Below are 17,500 nucleotides of genomic sequence, written 5' to 3' on the forward strand. Positions count from 1 at the left end.
TTCAATATCATTAAGTAATAAATATAGTAGTAGTACAACCACCATTTCAACAGTTGATCAAACACCACCAGAATTAACACTTCAATCATTAAATATTTTATTAAGTCAATTTAAACAATCTTATCTATTTCCAGATTCAATAACTCTATCATTTAATTATTTAACAAAACAAAAAGAAAATATTGAACAAATGGAAAAAATAATTCAATCAAAAATTCAATTAATTCAAGAAACAAAACCAAAACAACAACAATTACAACAACAACAACAAAAAAATCTTTTAAATTATTCATCATCATTTAATGAATATTTAACGAATCACGATAATTTAATTGATTCAATTTTAATTGGTTTAAAGAATGATTTATCACAATTACAAAAAAGTTTTGAAATTTGTTTAACACTATATAAAGAGATGATTACTCAACAAATTCAATTAGTATTGAAAAGATTAAAATCCGCTCATTCATTCATTAATCAATTAATTGGTTTACCACAAAGTAGAGTTTCAAAGTTACCAAAAGATTTCATTGTTAGATTTATTAAACATACTCATAGAATCATTTATCAATTATATAATTCTGCTAATAATACTTTCATAAAATTGGATAATGAAATTAAAATTGATATTGACGAATTTATAGTTCAATCAAATGATTTATTCTCTAAATTACCAAATGGGGCAATTACAACCAATGGAACAACAATGAATTCAATTCCATCACCAGTCTCACCAATTGGATCACCACCATTACCATCAATATCAGCATCAGTTTATGAATACTTTTTAGGAAAGAAATCATCATCTTCATTAACTTTAAATGTTTCTCAACAACAACAATCAAGTAATTCACTGGATAGATCGTCAGTTCAATTTGAACCATCAGATATTACACCTGGTCCTTTCTCTTTTATTTCACCATTGGATAAAATTATTGAAGAGATTATGTCTGGACATTATCAATTGATTTTACCAGTTGCTTCAAGTGGTGATGATTTATTAGTATCAGTTGTTTCACTAGGTTTAATAGATTTACGTTCTTATCTTTCATCAAATAATAGATTAAAAGAAATTAGTAAATCTTCATTAATTCAATTATTTAATATTTTATTACATAGTACTGTAATTTGTCATAATATTAATTCTTATTTACCAGAAGTTTTTAAAACTTTAATTTTATTATTACCATTTTGTAAGTTTTTTTTAATATTAAAAAAAAAAAAAAAAAAAAAAAAAAAAAAAAAAAAAAAAAAAAAAAAAAAAAAAAAAAAAAAAATTTAATTAACTAATTATAATTTTAATTATTATTATTATTATTAGACCCAAAAAAAGATGAATTATTTATTAAATATAAAGAAATTTTTATTGGATTTATGGAATTATGTGTTATTGATGAATTATGTGGATTTAGTTTTATTTATTTAGAATTTTTAGGTTTATTAGTAAAACCAAAGAAAAAAGGTTTAAGAAAAGAATTAAAGAAAGAATTTGTTGAATTATTCCCAATTCAATTATTTATTGATATAATGGAGAAACCAATCGTTGATGCTACAAATAAGAATGCTGAAAAGACAAGAGCACAAGCTGCACAAATTTTAATTAATCTTTCAATTTCATCAATTGAATGTTTATTAGAGGTAAAGAGTAAGAATGCATTGGGACCAATTTTAGATATTTGTAAATTTGGTCAAGCTTTTGCTCATACTCAAATTGAAGAGAGTGAATTACAAATATTACAATTCTTGGGTGAAGGTGCCTTGGCGGAAGTTCATAAAGGAATTTGGAAAGGTAAAGAAGTTGCTGTCAAAATTTTCAATGAAGGTTCATTTAGTTTCCGTTTAGAGGATTTTTTAAAAGAAGTTGCTATACTTGGTTTAATTAGTCATCCAAATCTATTGAAATTAAAAGGTGCTTGTATTGCACCTCGTTCACATAAATCAACATTTATGATTGTTACAGAGTTAATGCATAAAGGTACTTTGTTGGAGGTTATCAATAAGAATAAACCACTTTCATTGGAGGATATTATAAAGTATGCCTTGTCTGTAGCTCAAGGTTTGGCATATCTTCATTCTGTCGATTTCATTCATCGTGATATTAAAGCTGCCAATATTTTAGTCGATAAAAATAATAATGCAAAAGTTGGTGATTTCGGTCTAAGTCGTGTTATTGATAATAATTTCAATATGACAGCTGTTGCTGGTACACCAAAATGGGAGTCACCAGAATGTCTAATGGGTGAAGCTTATACAAGTGCCTCTGATGTTTACAGTTATGGTATGATGTTATTCGAATTGGCCACTGGTGATGAACCATTCTTAGAAATTCAATCAATCGTTGAATTGGCACGTTCAGTTTGTGATAAAAAATTAAAACCAAAAATTTCAAGCTCAGTTCCAAATTTTATTTCTTCTTTAATTAAAGATTGTTTACATAATTCTCCAAAGAAACGTCCAACAATGAATCAAATAATTCAAAAACTTTGTAATCATAAATGTTAAATATTTAAATAAAAAAAAAAATAAAAAATAAAAAAATAAAAAAAAAAAAGAGAAAAAATTTTATTTTTTTTCCAAATTAAAAAGAATAAATAATATAATTTTAAGAAAGAATTAGTAAAAAAAAAAAAAAAAAAACAAATTCTATTTTTTTTTTTTTTTTTTTTCTTTTATTTAGTTGTTTTTAATTTTTTTTTTTTTTATTTTATTTTTTTTTTAATTCAACAACCTCTTGTTAATGTATTAAAAATTGTCGGATTAGATGTTACTGATACTACTTTGTTATGATATATATTTGTTGAATCTTTTATTGAGAATTTTTTAACATGCATTGGATTTGTACACTCTGATATAGAAGTAGATGGAGTACTATTATTTACAGTCGTACAATTGAAATTTGCTTTGGTTGGTACATTTCCCATTTTTTTTTTATTTTATTTTATTTTATTTTATTTTATTTTATTTTATTTTATTTTATTTTATTTTATTTTTTTTAAAAAAACTATTATTATTTTTAAAAATTATAATTTTTATTTTTATAGTTAATTAATTTTTTAACAATAAATTAAATAAATCAATTGGTTGTCAATATTTATATAACTTTTTTTTAAAAAATTTATTTCTTTCTTTTAAAAAAAATAAAAAAAACAAATAAAAATAAAAAAAAAAAACACAAATAAAAATCCGTTTAAATCGGTATATATATTCCATTATTTTTTCAAGTATTAATAGATATGTTTTGAATTACAAAAACAAAAATAAAAAAATAAAATAAAAAAAATACTGTGTGTACCATACATTTGATATGTTTTTAAACAATTTTTTTTTTTTTTTTTTTTTTTTTATTTATTACTTAGTAACAAACACTCACACACACAACACACCAAACAAATACACCAAACAATATTTAATAAAATTTAAAGATCAAAAGGCAAGAGATAAGAAAAGTGAGAAGATTAAGTAGAGTGGTGTTTTTTTAATTTTAATTTTATTGTAAAATAATTATTTATTTTGAAAATGTCTGTTTCTCTTAGATTGCATTTTACCATTTTATTTATTATTTTTTTATGTACTGTGGAGTTAATTACCCATCTATTAGAGCTAGTGCTACCACTACTTCCACCTCTTTCCATAATTATCACCACAATAAATTGATATAAACAGTAGTATGTAGTAGGTAGTAGGTGGTAGTGGTAATTAGTTGGATATTATTGAAAAAATATTATTTATGGTACCAAATATTATTAATAATTATAACATTGTTGACAGTATATGTATGATTATTTTTGTGTCAATATGGAAATTTAAACAATTGATTAACCTTTTTTGAACAATAAAATAAAATTAACCTAATAAAAAAAAAAAAAAAAAAATTAATAACCAAATTTTAAATATTTATCTTTGTGACATCATAAAATGAAACCAATTTTAGAAATAAGTTATTTTTTTAAAAAAAAAAATAAAAAAAAAATTAAAAATTAAAAAAAAAAAAATTTATAATTACCACCATTTATTTTTAAAATCTGGAAAGCTTAATGAAAAAATACTTTTTTGGAAAATCAAAAAATGAAATATTGAATTGAAAAAAAAAAGGGCGCAATATAAATAAAAAATAAAAATAAAAAAAATAAAAAATAAAAAATAAAAAATAAAAAATAAAAAAAAAAAAAAAAAAAATTCGTTTTTTTTTTTTTTTTTTTTTTTTTTTTTTTTTTGATTTTAATTTATTTTTTATTAAAAGAAAAAAATCATATTCAAATAAAGTATGTATACTTTGTTTTTTTTTTTTTATTAATATAAAGTTAAAAATACAAAAAAACTAACTAAAAATACTTAATAAAGAAATGGAAATGGAAAAATATTACGAATATCAAAACAGTATTCTTTCAATTTTAAAAAAGACCTTTTACTATGGTTTCATTCCATTAGTTTTATTTAAAGGTTGGAGATCAATGAAGAACCCAAATATTGCAGAATTTATCTTTGGTCCATTAGGAATTATGGAACAATAAATTTATAAATAGGAAATAATAATAATAAAAAGTTTAAAAAAAAAAATAAATAAAAAAATAATAAAAAAAAATAAAAAATAATATTATATAGTTAAAACGATATAAAATTTACAAAACAAGTTTTTTTATTTTTTTCATTATCTTTATAATAATTATTATCAATTTTTAAGAAAATAAATCAAGAAGTGTTTTCTTAATATCTAATCATTTATTTTTTAAGTTTAATCCAATTAAATGCCTTTGTAAAATGGTTTGTAATTATTGGTGGGCATAAAAAATAAAAGAATATGAAATTATAAAATAAAAAAGAAAAACATTTATCTATATTTTTTTTTTGATACAGATAATTTTGAACATAAAATAAAAAGGATAAAATAAAAATTTATTTAAAAAGTTAAATTATTTAAAAGTTTTTTTTTTATTTTCTGTCACAACAAATCCAAATTGTTAAAAAAAAAAAAAAAAAAATTTTGTTGGTTTGGATTAATTTTTTGAAACACTGTTAAATATTTATTTTTAATTTTATTTTGGTAGAAATTGGTTTTAATTATTTAAAACATAGGCATTAAAGCAAATTCTTTTTTTTTGCCATATAAAAATTCTCACTTTTAAAAAAGTCCCACATTTTGAGTTTGTTGTGATAATTTCTTTTTTTTTTCTTCAACTAAAAACATTTATTAAACCAAACAAAAAAAAAACTAATTTCAAACAGTTATTTGATTGTTTAAAAAATAAATAACAATTTACTTTCAAGTGTTTCAATTACACTTTAAAATTAAAGATAAAATAAAAATAAACCATCAACTTTGCAGAGGTATATTATCAAAAGCAAGGGGTTGTTTTGATTTGGTGATTGTGAGTTCTGCATTACCAAAAATTGATTTATTACCAAAAATTGGTGGAACACTCCAAAAGATGGTAGACAATTTGATCGATAATGATATCATTAGAACATTTAATAAAACATTATTCCAAGTTTAAAAAAAATGGAGGATGAACTTCAAGCAATTTTAGATGAGTTATCAAATCTTAGAAAGTTAAATTAAAAAAAAAAAAAAAAAAAAAAAAAACCAATGACATGTGCTAACTATTCATAAAGAAAATCACCATTTTTGTACAAAGATAATATACACCCACCATCCTTCCTTCTCTAAACTCAAATTACATTTTAAAAATAAAAATAAAATAAAATAAAATTAAACCACCAACAGCTTTGTTGGGGGGGAAATTAAAAAAAAAAAAAAAAAAAAAAGGTTAACAACCATTTTTTTTTTTTTTTTTTTAATTTATATAATTATTTTGATTTATTATAATATTGAAAATATCTTCTGGTGTATATTTTTTGAAGGGCAAAAGTAATCCATTCTTTAAATACAATTGATTCTGTAATAATATTTTGAATATTTTGGAAAGTTTAAAAAAAAAAAAAAAAAAATATTATTATGATATTTTTTAATAAAATAATAATAATTATCTTGTATTTTCTATTTTAAAAATGAAAGATAAAAAATTAAAAAAAATATTGACATAATAGTGAAATAATAAAAATCATGATTTTATTATTTAAAACCTTTTTTTGGTTATTTCTTTATGAATCAGATCTCCATTTACTTGGATTTGCAACCAAATAGTTAATTAATGAATCATACTCCACTGGATCCCATGTGGCATCTTGATAACGAAGAGTGAATGGATCATCACGATTGATTGGTACAAACATAACAGCACGATCTATTTGTTGGATATATCTCAAATTCATACCTGGGTTATATTGATTTATAGTATTAGTTTGATTTAGTGATAATACTATTGTATATGCATAAACAAGAACATTTTGATAAACAATATAAGTTCCCTCAGTGAGAGTTTGTTTCCATGTGTGAGTTGTCTCTGATGTAACAGTTTCTTCATATTCGAAACCAGTGGTCACTTCGAGTGATGCTTCACAACCAAAGAACCCTGCTGATGCACTTGCCTTAATTTCAGTACTGGCATTAAATCTTGAAGTAAAGCCTTTTTTCTTTTCCATAGTTTGTTCAACGGTACCAACAACTGGATATGATTTAATGTATCTCATATATGCAGCACAAGGAGTAAAACTGCCTATTAAACTAGTAGTTGAACTACCTGTAGAGATCTTCACCCATGCCCAAACTAATTTTGATCGAGGCATTTTAATAAAAACCAATGGATCTGGTGGAACTTTCATTTTAATATGACGATCAATGGCAAAATTGGTATTAGCAGTTTGAGCTTGGTCCAAATTAAATACGTTTTTTGGATTATTGAAGGAAGAAACCGATTGTAAAGGCTTTTCTTCTTTACTTAAAACAGTGTAACCTTTTCCAATAGTAATTTGTTTATACCCTTCTTTCTCTAACTTTTCTTGATGTTCTTTTTCAAGTTTTAATAACTCCAATTTAAATTCAATTTCTTCAGACATTGTTGATTTTAAAAATATATTTAATGATTATAAAAAAAAATAAAAAAAAATATTTATACTTTTAAATTTAAAAAAAAAAATTATATTTAATAAATAATAATAATCATAATAATAAAAATAATAATAATAATAATAATAATAATAATAACCAAATTTACAAAAAAAAAACAAAATAATCTTCTTTTAAAAAGGGGTGATTTTAAGAGATTTTTTAAATTATTTGAAATCATTCCAATATAAAAAATAAAATTTTTTTTCTTGGCCATAATAAAAATAATAATAAACCAATTTACAAAAAAAAAACAAAAATAATCTTCTTTTAAAAAGGGGTGATTTTGAGAGATTTTTTAAATTATTTGAAATCATTCCAATATAAAAAATAAAATTTTTTTTCTTGGCCATAAAAATAATAATAAACCAAATTTACAAAAAAAAAACAAAAATAATCTTTTTTTAAAAAGGGGTGATTTTGAGAGATTTATAAATTATTTGAAATCAACTCCTAAAAAGTTCAATTTTTTAAAAATTTAAACTCATCTTTTGCCCGTGTCTTTTTTTGATCTTGGTCTTTAATTTTTTTTTTTTTTTTTTTTTTTTTTGGGTGGTGTTTTCTTAATACCTATTCATTTATTTTTAAAAATTTTAAGTTTAGTCCAATTAAATGCCTTGATAAAAATATTGAAAAATCTCTTAAAATCACCCCTTATTAAAAGAAGATTATTTTTTTTTTTTTTTTTTTTGTAAATTAGGTTATTATTTTTATTGTTTTTTTTTTTTTTAAATTTGGTTTATTAATTTTTTTTTAAAATCAATTTTTTTTTAAGTTTGATCCAAGTAAATTCTTGATAAAATGGTTTGTAATTATTGGTGTATAAAAAATAATAGAATATGGAATAATAAAAAAAGAAAAACATTTATCTATATTTTTTTTTTTTTTTTTTTTTTTTTTTTTTGGTACAAATAAATAAAAAAACAAATAAAGTTTATTGAATTATTATTATTTTTTTGTTTATTAATTATTAATTGCTATTTATTGTTATGCTGAAATTAATATGATAAAAAAAAAAATAAAAAATTTTAAGTCATTTATTTAATAATAATCTCTCAAATATAAATTCAAAATCAAAAATTAAAAAAATCAAAAAAAAAAAAACCAAAAAAAATAAAAATTAAAAAAAATTAAAAAAAATTAAATTAAAAAAAAAAAAAAATTAAAAAAAATCAAAAATTAAAAAAAAAAAAAAAAAATTTAAAAAAAGTGAAAACGTATTTTTTTATATTTTAATTATTTACCTTTTGTTACTTTCATTTGTTGTGGCTTCGTTTGAAAATCTTTTGGTGAAAAATTCAGCATCAGATTGTAATTGATTTTCTCTTTTTTTACCCATTTTGTTTTTAATTGAAACGATTATTGTTTTAGGATTTGATTGAGTGGTTTTTTCAATATGTTCACAAGCAGCATTAGTGAATCCAATGGAAGTTGTTGTAGATTCTGTAGCGGAAGCATTGTGGGTTGTGACAGCTTCAGTGGTTAAAATAAATTCTGTGTAAGCATGTTCCGTGGTTTCAGCTTAGTCAACTGTTGATTTTCTTTTGGTTAGTTCGATATGGATAAATTGGAGTAACAACACTGATGATACGAATAATTATAATTATAATAAAAATAAAAAATCTTTTTATATCTTTTTATTTATTTTTATATTTTAAAAAAAAAAATCGGTTAGTTTAAAAACAATTTATTTAAACAAAACAATAAAAAAACTAATTATAAACATTTATACGATTGTTACGTATAATAAGAAATTAGAAATAATTTTCTTTTTTTTTTGTTTTATTTTTTTTTTTTTTAATTATTTATTTAATATGATTGATTAATTTATTATTTAATTAATAATAAAAAAATAATAATAATTTTTTTTTTGATTATATATAATTTTCAACATCCACATTAATTTCAGCCTGCCAATTTTATCATGTTAATTTCAGCATAAAATAGTGGTTTATGCATGCTGAAATTAATATGATAAAATTAGCATGGGACCTGGGTCTGCTGAAATTAATATGGCCAAAAAAAATTACCATATTAATTTTGGCATGGGACAAATAACCAAATCACTACCTCTTACTTTTAATACTTTGTTATTAATTTTTATTTTATTATTATTATTATTATTATTATTATTATTATTATTATTATTATTATTATTATTATTATTATTTAATTATTATAATATTTATATATTATTGGTATATTTTATTTATAAAAATTAAAATCTATCACAATAAAAAAAAGTTATTGGATATTTATAATAAGTCAATCTATTCATATTCAAATAAATGTTGTTAGTAGTTTAAATCCATTCTCTAGTAAAAATAAAAATAATTTTTAATTTTTTTTTTTTTTTTTTTTATTGGATAATGTAATTGTAGGTTGCTTCTTTTCCTTGAGATATTGTTCTCATTTTTTTTTTTTTGATTTATTTTCTTAAAAATTATAAAGATGTTCACACAAAAAAAAAAAAATAAAAAAAAAAAAAAAAAATTTAATAAGCCTATTTAAAATATCCCTTACTCTATCCAACAAAAGTACTTTTATTATTATTATTATTTATTATTTTAAAGTTTTTTGAAAACCTAGACTTTTTTTTAATTTTTATTTTCCAAGTTTAGTAGATTTCCAGTTTTTAAACAGATTGACTTTTTTTTCTGAAATTAATTTTTTTTTGAAATGTTTCTGAATAAAAACATAATTTTAGAAAATAAAAAAATTAAAAAAAATAAACGTAGCATATAAAAATAAAGAAAATTGAATGAGCACCAAAACAATTGATTTGTATTCTGTTTATTTTTATTTTCTTTTTTTATTATTTTTTATTTTTTATTTTTTTTTTTTTTTTTTGATGATTGAAATAAATTATATATTTTCTTTTTTTTTTTCTTTTTTTTTTTTTTTTGATTATTAATAATTATTTTTAGAATACAAATCTTGAGATTTGACTGTATGGAATTAAAGGAGAAGTACTATCCAATTCGATTGCCTTTTTAAAACAATCAGAGGAACGTTCGATTTCACCTTTAGCTTTTAAAACTAAACCTAATTGAAACCAAGCTTGATGTGAAGTTGGATCACTAGAACGTAAGATTGTAGTGAGATTATTTTCAGCTAATAATAAATCATTCTCTCTAAAGTAATAAAGAGCTAAACGAATTGAACTATTTGTATGAGTTGAATCAATAGTTAAAGCTTTATGATAGTTTGCAATTGCTTTTCCCATTAAATCTTGAGTTTCCAATAGATAACCTTGATGATAATAAACATCGGCTGAATCATTATCGATTGATTCAGCTTGTGCTAAACATTGAGCCGCATCTTTAAACATACGTTGTTGAGTGAATGCTTCTGCTAATGATAACCATAATGCAATATTTCTATGAACTTCTTTACTTGATAAACAATGACCACCACTACTGCCACCACCACCACTATTACCGCCATTTACTCCACTACTACTACTATTTGTTGTAGTTCTTAATAAATCTTTTGGACTTGTAGGACTATCTTCAAAGTCTCTCATTGCTGAATCCATCTCTGCATTATTAATTGAATAAGATCTATGTGATCTACTATCACCAGCTGTTGTACCTGATCTTAAATCAAATGATACAACACTACTTGGTCCAGATTGTCTATTTCTTGATAAACTAACTGAATCATCACTAAATAAATAATTAATTAATTTTTAGTTTTATTATTATTATTATAGTAATAAAAATGGAGAAAAAAAAAAAAAAAAAAAAAGTTTATAAACTTACATATCTTCATTTGAAGTTAAAGTTTTTGAAACTAAATGTGAGAAAATTGTTTTATAAGTTATTAAAGCTTGAGTACCATCATCTAATGCAAGTTCAAGTTTTGCTTTAATTAATAATAATTCAACATTAGTTGGTGATTGTGATAATGCATGATTACAAGTTCTATATGCTAATTCATAATTCTTATTTGATGATAACAATAATGCTAAACAACTCCATAATGATGGTTCATATGGATTTAATTCTAATGATTCGTGAATGTATTTTAATGCCATTGGTGTCTATTATTAAAAAGAAAAAAAAAAAAAATTAATAATTAATTATTTTATATAAAGTAACATATATTTTGAATTCTTTAAAGAATTCTACTTACATCTCTAGAATCAGCATAAATTAAAGCTAAATGATAACTATTTCTATAATCATATGGATCAATATCATAAGATTTCTTTAAAGATATTAAAGCCAATTCTAAATTTTGATTCTTTTCATGTGATGATTTACATTCAATTGCTTTCTTTCCATATGCAATACCCATTAATAAATATGCTTTACATAATGATGCTGTATCATCTGAATCAATAAATGATACTGCTTGTTTTGCAAATAATACTGCTTTTGTTATCTATATTTTATTATTATTATGATTATTGTTTTTTAAAAAAAAAAAAAAGTAATTAATATATTGAATTGTACCCCCTAGGGGTGTACACCATTGGCTAATGGTAAAGTTTAGGAGGAGGAGGAGGAGGTATATACTTACTTGATTTAAATGATTTATACAAATTTTTGAAGCTAATAATAATAGGGTTATATTTTTTGGAGTTTTTGATAGACATTCTTCAACGATAAATAAAGATCTTTTATATTTACCAGAAGAATAAAGTGCCAATGCCAATTGAATCCATTTATGTTGATCAGAGAAATTGAGTGCTAAAGATTTCTCATAATTTTCAACCACTGGATAATATTGTTCCTTTCTACAATATGCTAAACAAATATCTTCATAAATTAATGTTGGATCTTGTTCTTCAAATAAATTATGATTATGTCCATTTAAATGATGATTTAAATGTGTTGTTGATTCTAAATTTATATTTGATGTTGCTGTTGTTGTTGTATTAACTGATGGTGAAGAAGAATTTCCATTACCATTTGTACCATTAGTAAATGCTTGAGGTGATGATGCTAATGATGAAGTACTTGCAGCTGCAATTGGTGTATTATTAGTAGTAGTAGCATTTGTATTTGATGATGGTGGTATTAAATATTGTAAATGATGTTGTTGTTGCTGTTGTTGTTGTATTTGTTGTTGTTGTGCTGATAAAACAGTTTCAGCATAAAGTAATGCTAATATTGATTCCTCAGTTTCATCACTTGGTACATAAAATAATTGTTGTTGTTGATGTTTACTATTTGAAGTTGTTGTATTTGTATTATCACTTGAAGAATCTAAAGTAGTTGGTATATATGATGCTGAACATACATTTCTTAATAATAAATGTGCTAATATTGTTAATGATACTCTAAATGTATCTTTACTTAATCCAATTTGTGATGATAAACAACTTCTTAAATGTTTAATACTAATTTGAATACTATAATAATAATAATAATAATAATAATAATAATGATAAATTTATAGTGTTTAGTAAATAATAATAATAATAATAATAATAATAATAATAATAATAATAATAATAATAATAATAATAATAATAATAATAATAATAATAATAATAATAATAATAATAAATGTATATAAACATGTTTGAACATACCCAAATTGTTTTTGAATTACAGCAAATCTAATTAAAGAATCTTCAATATATAATTTAGTTTGTTTATCAATTGTTTTAAAATTTTTAAAATATTTAAAAGTGATTTGATAAACATTTTGATAACTTGTGATTGCATCTTGTTGATTACCTTGATTTTCATAACATTTACCTTTGATTGTAAATGCTTGAATTAATAAACCAACTTTACGATTATTTAAAATCATATCATTACCACTACCATTACCATTACCATTACCATTTTCATTATTACCATATGGATTATTTAAACGATTAAGATATGATAATGCTTTAACTATATCATTTCTTTCATATTCAACAATACCTAAATATGAAAGTACTTCTGAATTATTTGGTGCTATATTATATGCTTTATTCAATGTTGCCAATGCATTGTTATAATCAAATTCTGTTAAATATTTCTCACTATTTATTAATAATTCAAGTGGTACTGTATTACTGAAATAAATAAATTAAAAATAAATAAATAAATAAATAAATAAATAAATAAATATAATAATCTTTTATTATGAGGGAGAAAAAAAAAAAAAAAAAAAGTTACTCTGTATTTAATTTATTATATTTTCTAATTAAATCGGTTAAAGCATTCCAATTTTTATCTTGTCTTGCTTTTTCAATCTCCCCTTCTATTTGTATTAGCTTTTTATTCTTTAATGTTGACATCTTTCTTCTGTTTATTGTTGAACACGAGTCAATACAAATCACAAGATATTTTATCGATATGTGAATGATTTTTTTTTTTTTTTTTTTTTTTTTTTTATTTTCACAAAAAAAAAAAAAAAAAAAAAAAAAAATTGAAAAAAAAAAAAAAAAATTAAATCCAAATATGTTATTTGTTTATAAAAAAAAGAAAAAAAAAATTGTTCTGATATGTTTTAGAAATTAAAATTCTAAATTCTTATAAAAAAAATAAAAAAATTGAGTATTATTAATTTTTATTATTGTTATTTAAACTTGAATGTTTATTTAAAAATTTTTACCATTTTCCTAATTAAAAATGTCTTTGGAATTTTTTTCATTTTTTTAAAATTAATCATTGAATAAAATCTTTTTTTTTTTTATTTTTTATTATTTATCATGATTTAAATAAGAAATCTTTTTTTGTTTTTTTTTTTTTATTATTATTATTTTTATTAAAACTTGATTCATTTTATTTTATTTTTATTATTTTATTTATTATTTCCTCGATTTCTATTGTACGACAACTAACCAAGCAATAACTAAATAAAATAATAAAACTGGATAAACTGCTAAAAGTCTACGAGATTCTGGAACTGATGATCCTAAAAATCCATATGATGCTATTATTATTATTATTAGTATTGATAATATTAATTTTTTTTTTTTTTTTTTTTTTTTTTTTTAAAAAAAACAATTTCAATAATTACCAAATGAAGACCAAAACCAAGCACCACCAACGATTGGTAATTTAACTATCATAGTAAAATTTTGAATGATCCATATAATAATTGTTGCTATAGTTAATGGGAATATACAATAACCCAAAATACAAACGCTTTGAAAGAATGATCTATTTAAATTGAGAAAGCATTATCATCATCATCGTCATTATTATTAATAATTATTTCTATTATCAATTATTCTATATAATAAAAAAAAATTCTATATTCCACTAAAATATTACCACATAATAATTGCCCATTTACTGTAACAATTGCTGCCCCACACCAAACAACAACAAAAACAATTGTAAATTCTAATGCTTTTTGTTCCTCTCAAGCTGAAATTGATAAAAATCTAATTGACAAAAAAAAAATAAAAAAAAAAAAATAATGAAGGTATATATTTGGTTAGTATTAAAAAAAAAAAAAAAAAAGAAAATGATAATAAAAAAGAAATTAAAAAACTAAAATAAGAAATTTACATTGCCATAACTAAACATAAAATTAAAGGACCCCATAAATCCCAATCTCTTAAAACATTAGCTGCATTTCCTCTTGGTAAAATAACATGATATAATTTAAATCCAATCATTTTTAAATCCCTAAGCTATATAGTATTTATATGTGTATGTGTATGTGTGTGTGATATGTGTGTGTATGCGCATAAAATTATTATATGTAACATATTAATATAGAAAAATAGTGATAATGATAATGATGAAGAATTTGAGTATCATTTTTCATTTATTTTCCTTTTTTTTTTTTTTTTTTTTTTTTTACATACAATTGTTTGAATGACTGGTTCATCTAACGTATTTGGGTTCTCTGATTCTATCATTCTATATGTGTATTTTTATATATTTATAAGTTGTGTGTTGATAAAAGGGAGAAGTATGTAAAATCTATAAGCTTTTTTTTTTTTTTTTTTTTTTATATACAAATTATTCTTTTATTTTTTTATTATTTTATATTTATATATATAGTAATTTTCTTCTTTTTCTTTAAACTAATATTATGGGAATAAAATATTAAATTATTAACAATCACTAAAAAAAAAAGAATAATAAAAATTTTTGGGTGTATGGAATTAAAAAAAAAAAAATAAAAAATTTAAAAAATTATTTTAATTTTTTTTTTTTTTTTTAATTTTTTTTTTTAATTTTTTTTTTTTCTTTACTTCTAAAATTGCCATATCACAAATATTTTAATAATATATTTTTGTAAATAAATTGGTAATCCGGTTATCATTATTATTATTTGTAATTTTAAAAATAAAAAAAATTAAAAAAAAATTAAAAAAATAAAAAATAAAAAAAAGAAATATCTGGATATTATTTTCTTTTTAAAACATGTTGATTAATTTTTATTATAAATTTTAATTATTAATAAAAAAATAAAAATAAAATTAAATTCTAATTTAATTTGAATAAAATAAAAATATAAAAAAAACTGTTTATAAGTCTAATTTTTCGATACATTCTATCTATAGCACACACATTCACACACAAAAAAGATAAAAATCTCAAACTTTGTAACCAATTTAGCTTCTTTTCCAATCATTGCCATCTTCATCAACTTTAACATCCTTTTCTTCTTCTTATCTTCTTCTACTTCTTTATCTTTCACAATAAACTTGGTACTTTTTTAATTGTTGTTATAAGTGGGGTTGGAGGGAATCTAATTTGATTTCTTCTTTTAATACCTAAAATTTGAATTTCTTCTTCTTTTTCTTTATCTCAATATTATCAGTTACATTTTTAAACATTTTATTTGCAGCATCTTGTTTAATGATTTCAACTAAACCCAAATCAAAAAATATAAACTTGTCTTCATCATTATATTTATATTTGCCAACATGTCTTAATGATAAATCTGAATGTAAATAGCCTGAATTTGAAAATTGATTACAAGCATCCATTAATCTATCTTTAAAACCATCTTTGTTGTAATCAACAGAGGTAATTGGTTTAAAAAATGGCATCAATAAACAACGTTCATTGTTAAACTCTAAAACCAAGGTTTTGATTCGCCAAATATCATACCAACGTTTACTTTCTTCTTCAAGATTTTGTTTATTTGCGCCGAAAAACTTGATTACAAATGCTTTGGCTTGAGTGTTAATTGCTAACCATGCTTTACCTTCAACACCTGAACCTAAATCTGAATTAAATAAATCTTTTTATAATTTTCCTTGTTTTCAATATCTTCGATTGCATATTCTATTGATACTGTATTATCATCTTTATTTTCACCAGTAAAACTAATTTTATTTAACTCTACCCATTTAAAAGAATTTCGAGTGAATTCCATAAATGTATTTTTCAATTGTAAACTTTGGTTAATGTTGGAATAGTACATCTTTTTAACAACAGAACAAAGTGATTCAACCAATTTTGATTCATCATTTGAGGTACGGTCGATGTGAGTGATTTCTGGTGATACAAATAAGAATCTCTTAATCTCTTTGATTTGATCAAGTTGGTGTGAAACCCTATCCTTTTTTGGGTGATCACCCAAAAAAAGTTTTATTGGAACTTGAATTTGCTGAACGAATGGTGAATTTAATTTTGGTATGGATATAGGTGACAATTCTTCAACTTTTTCAGTTTCAACGAGTTTGTTACCATCCAACCATGCAATTCTAGTTTTAAAGTAGCAGCTTATAATACCAAAGATATTTGATACACCATGTACATGTTGGAGTAAGAACATGTAATCAAAGAGTTGACCATATGATTCTTCAGAAAATTCTTCACATGGTCTTTTGAGTTGGATTACTCCTTTTGGAATGCCACGGTGAGTAATGATCAAAATATCAACCCTAAAGCTTGTAATGGAAAATTCACTTTGGATTCGGAGTTGTTCACCAAGACCACATAATAATAAAACATCATTTATCAAATTATTGAAAAAAGTTGTAACATCTCCTTCGCTTATAATTCGTTTTCCCGTTTGACAGAAACTCAATAATGCAGAATTTTTTCCTTCTACTTTATCACAAAATGGATTATCTAATTCTTTAAATTCACTTTCTTTAAAAGCACATTTTAAGTGTCTGCTTACTGATTTGAATTTGATATACTGAATGTTGGATTAGGCACACCTTGGTTTTTAAATCTAATAACCCACTATTCTTTGAAATAATATCATCTTTTGCTTTAATTTCTTCATCTTTTGTTTTGATTGAAGCTTCATATTTATTATCTTTTGCTTTAATTTCTTCATCTTTTGCTTTGAATGAATCTTTAATTGTAATTAAAAAATCTTTATCCTCTTCTAATTTCTTTTTATTTTGTTCATCCGTTTCATTTTGTATTTCTTTTGTTATTTTATTAATTTTTTCTTCTAAATCTTGCATTTCTAATTTAAATGAATAACATTAATTAAAAAATAAGTATATGTTGTGTTGGTAGAGAAAAAAAAAAAAAAATATAAAAAAAAAAAAAAAAATATTGGCGGCAAAATTATTGATTAATTAATTACCTAAGGGGAAAAATATTTTTTTTCAAT

General features: G+C 21.5%; 7 protein-coding genes across 7 annotated transcripts in view; 2 read left to right on the forward strand and 5 right to left on the reverse strand.

The window, feature by feature from the left end:
* The window catches only part of DDB_G0282895 (MORN repeat-containing protein), a gene marked incomplete at both ends in the record, with an annotated part of 5,152 nt that extends 2,650 nt beyond the window's left edge, over nt 1–2,502 (forward strand). The window contains 2 exons of the mRNA XM_634248.1: nt 1–1,193; nt 1,322–2,502. The exon at nt 1–1,193 is cut by the window's left edge and continues 2,435 nt beyond it. Coding sequence (XP_639340.1) covers nt 1–1,193; nt 1,322–2,502 — 2,374 coding nt within the window. The remainder of the gene's footprint in view (nt 1,194–1,321) is intronic.
* Nucleotides 2,503–2,720: 218 nt separating this feature from the next.
* DDB_G0282821 (hypothetical protein) lies at nt 2,721–2,921 on the reverse strand (the record flags this gene model as incomplete). The annotated part of the gene is made up of 1 exon (XM_634249.1): nt 2,721–2,921. The coding sequence occupies one exon, from the start codon at nt 2,919–2,921 to the stop codon at nt 2,721–2,723; it is 201 nt and encodes a 66-aa protein (XP_639341.1).
* Nucleotides 2,922–4,343: 1,422 nt separating this feature from the next.
* Nucleotides 4,344–4,511, forward strand: tom7 (translocase of outer mitochondrial membrane; the record flags this gene model as incomplete). The annotated part of the gene is made up of 1 exon (XM_634250.1): nt 4,344–4,511. The coding sequence occupies one exon, from the start codon at nt 4,344–4,346 to the stop codon at nt 4,509–4,511; it is 168 nt and encodes a 55-aa protein (XP_639342.1).
* A 1,588-nt stretch (nt 4,512–6,099) lies between these two features.
* On the reverse strand, nt 6,100–6,954 carry DDB_G0282815 (hypothetical protein; the record flags this gene model as incomplete). Its single annotated transcript, XM_634251.1, has 1 exon — nt 6,100–6,954. The coding sequence occupies one exon, from the start codon at nt 6,952–6,954 to the stop codon at nt 6,100–6,102; it is 855 nt and encodes a 284-aa protein (XP_639343.1).
* Nucleotides 6,955–9,926: 2,972 nt separating this feature from the next.
* DDB_G0282823 (hypothetical protein) lies at nt 9,927–13,250 on the reverse strand (the record flags this gene model as incomplete). The annotated part of the gene is made up of 6 exons (XM_634252.1): nt 9,927–10,671; nt 10,768–11,048; nt 11,141–11,392; nt 11,531–12,365; nt 12,549–13,025; nt 13,129–13,250. 6 exons carry the CDS (start codon nt 13,248–13,250, stop codon nt 9,927–9,929), a joined length of 2,712 nt encoding a protein of 903 aa, XP_639344.1.
* A 528-nt stretch (nt 13,251–13,778) lies between these two features.
* On the reverse strand, nt 13,779–14,828 carry yipf6 (Yip1 domain-containing protein; the record flags this gene model as incomplete). Its single annotated transcript, XM_634253.3, is given in 5 exon segments — nt 13,779–13,888; nt 13,976–14,118; nt 14,226–14,345; nt 14,473–14,597; nt 14,775–14,828. Coding segments are annotated over 5 exon segments (552 nt in total).
* An 864-nt stretch (nt 14,829–15,692) lies between these two features.
* DDB_G0282827 (hypothetical protein) lies at nt 15,693–17,348 on the reverse strand (the record flags this gene model as incomplete). The annotated part of the gene is made up of 3 exons (XM_634254.1): nt 15,693–16,150; nt 16,243–17,045; nt 17,116–17,348. The coding sequence occupies 3 exons, from the start codon at nt 17,346–17,348 to the stop codon at nt 15,693–15,695; spliced, it is 1,494 nt and encodes a 497-aa protein (XP_639346.1).
* Between the last annotated feature and the right edge of the window lie 152 nt (nt 17,349–17,500).

The sequence above is a fragment of the Dictyostelium discoideum genome (assembly GCF_000004695.1).
Source record: "Dictyostelium discoideum AX4 chromosome 3 chromosome, whole genome shotgun sequence".
NCBI classification, from domain to species: domain Eukaryota; phylum Evosea; class Eumycetozoa; order Dictyosteliales; family Dictyosteliaceae; genus Dictyostelium; species Dictyostelium discoideum.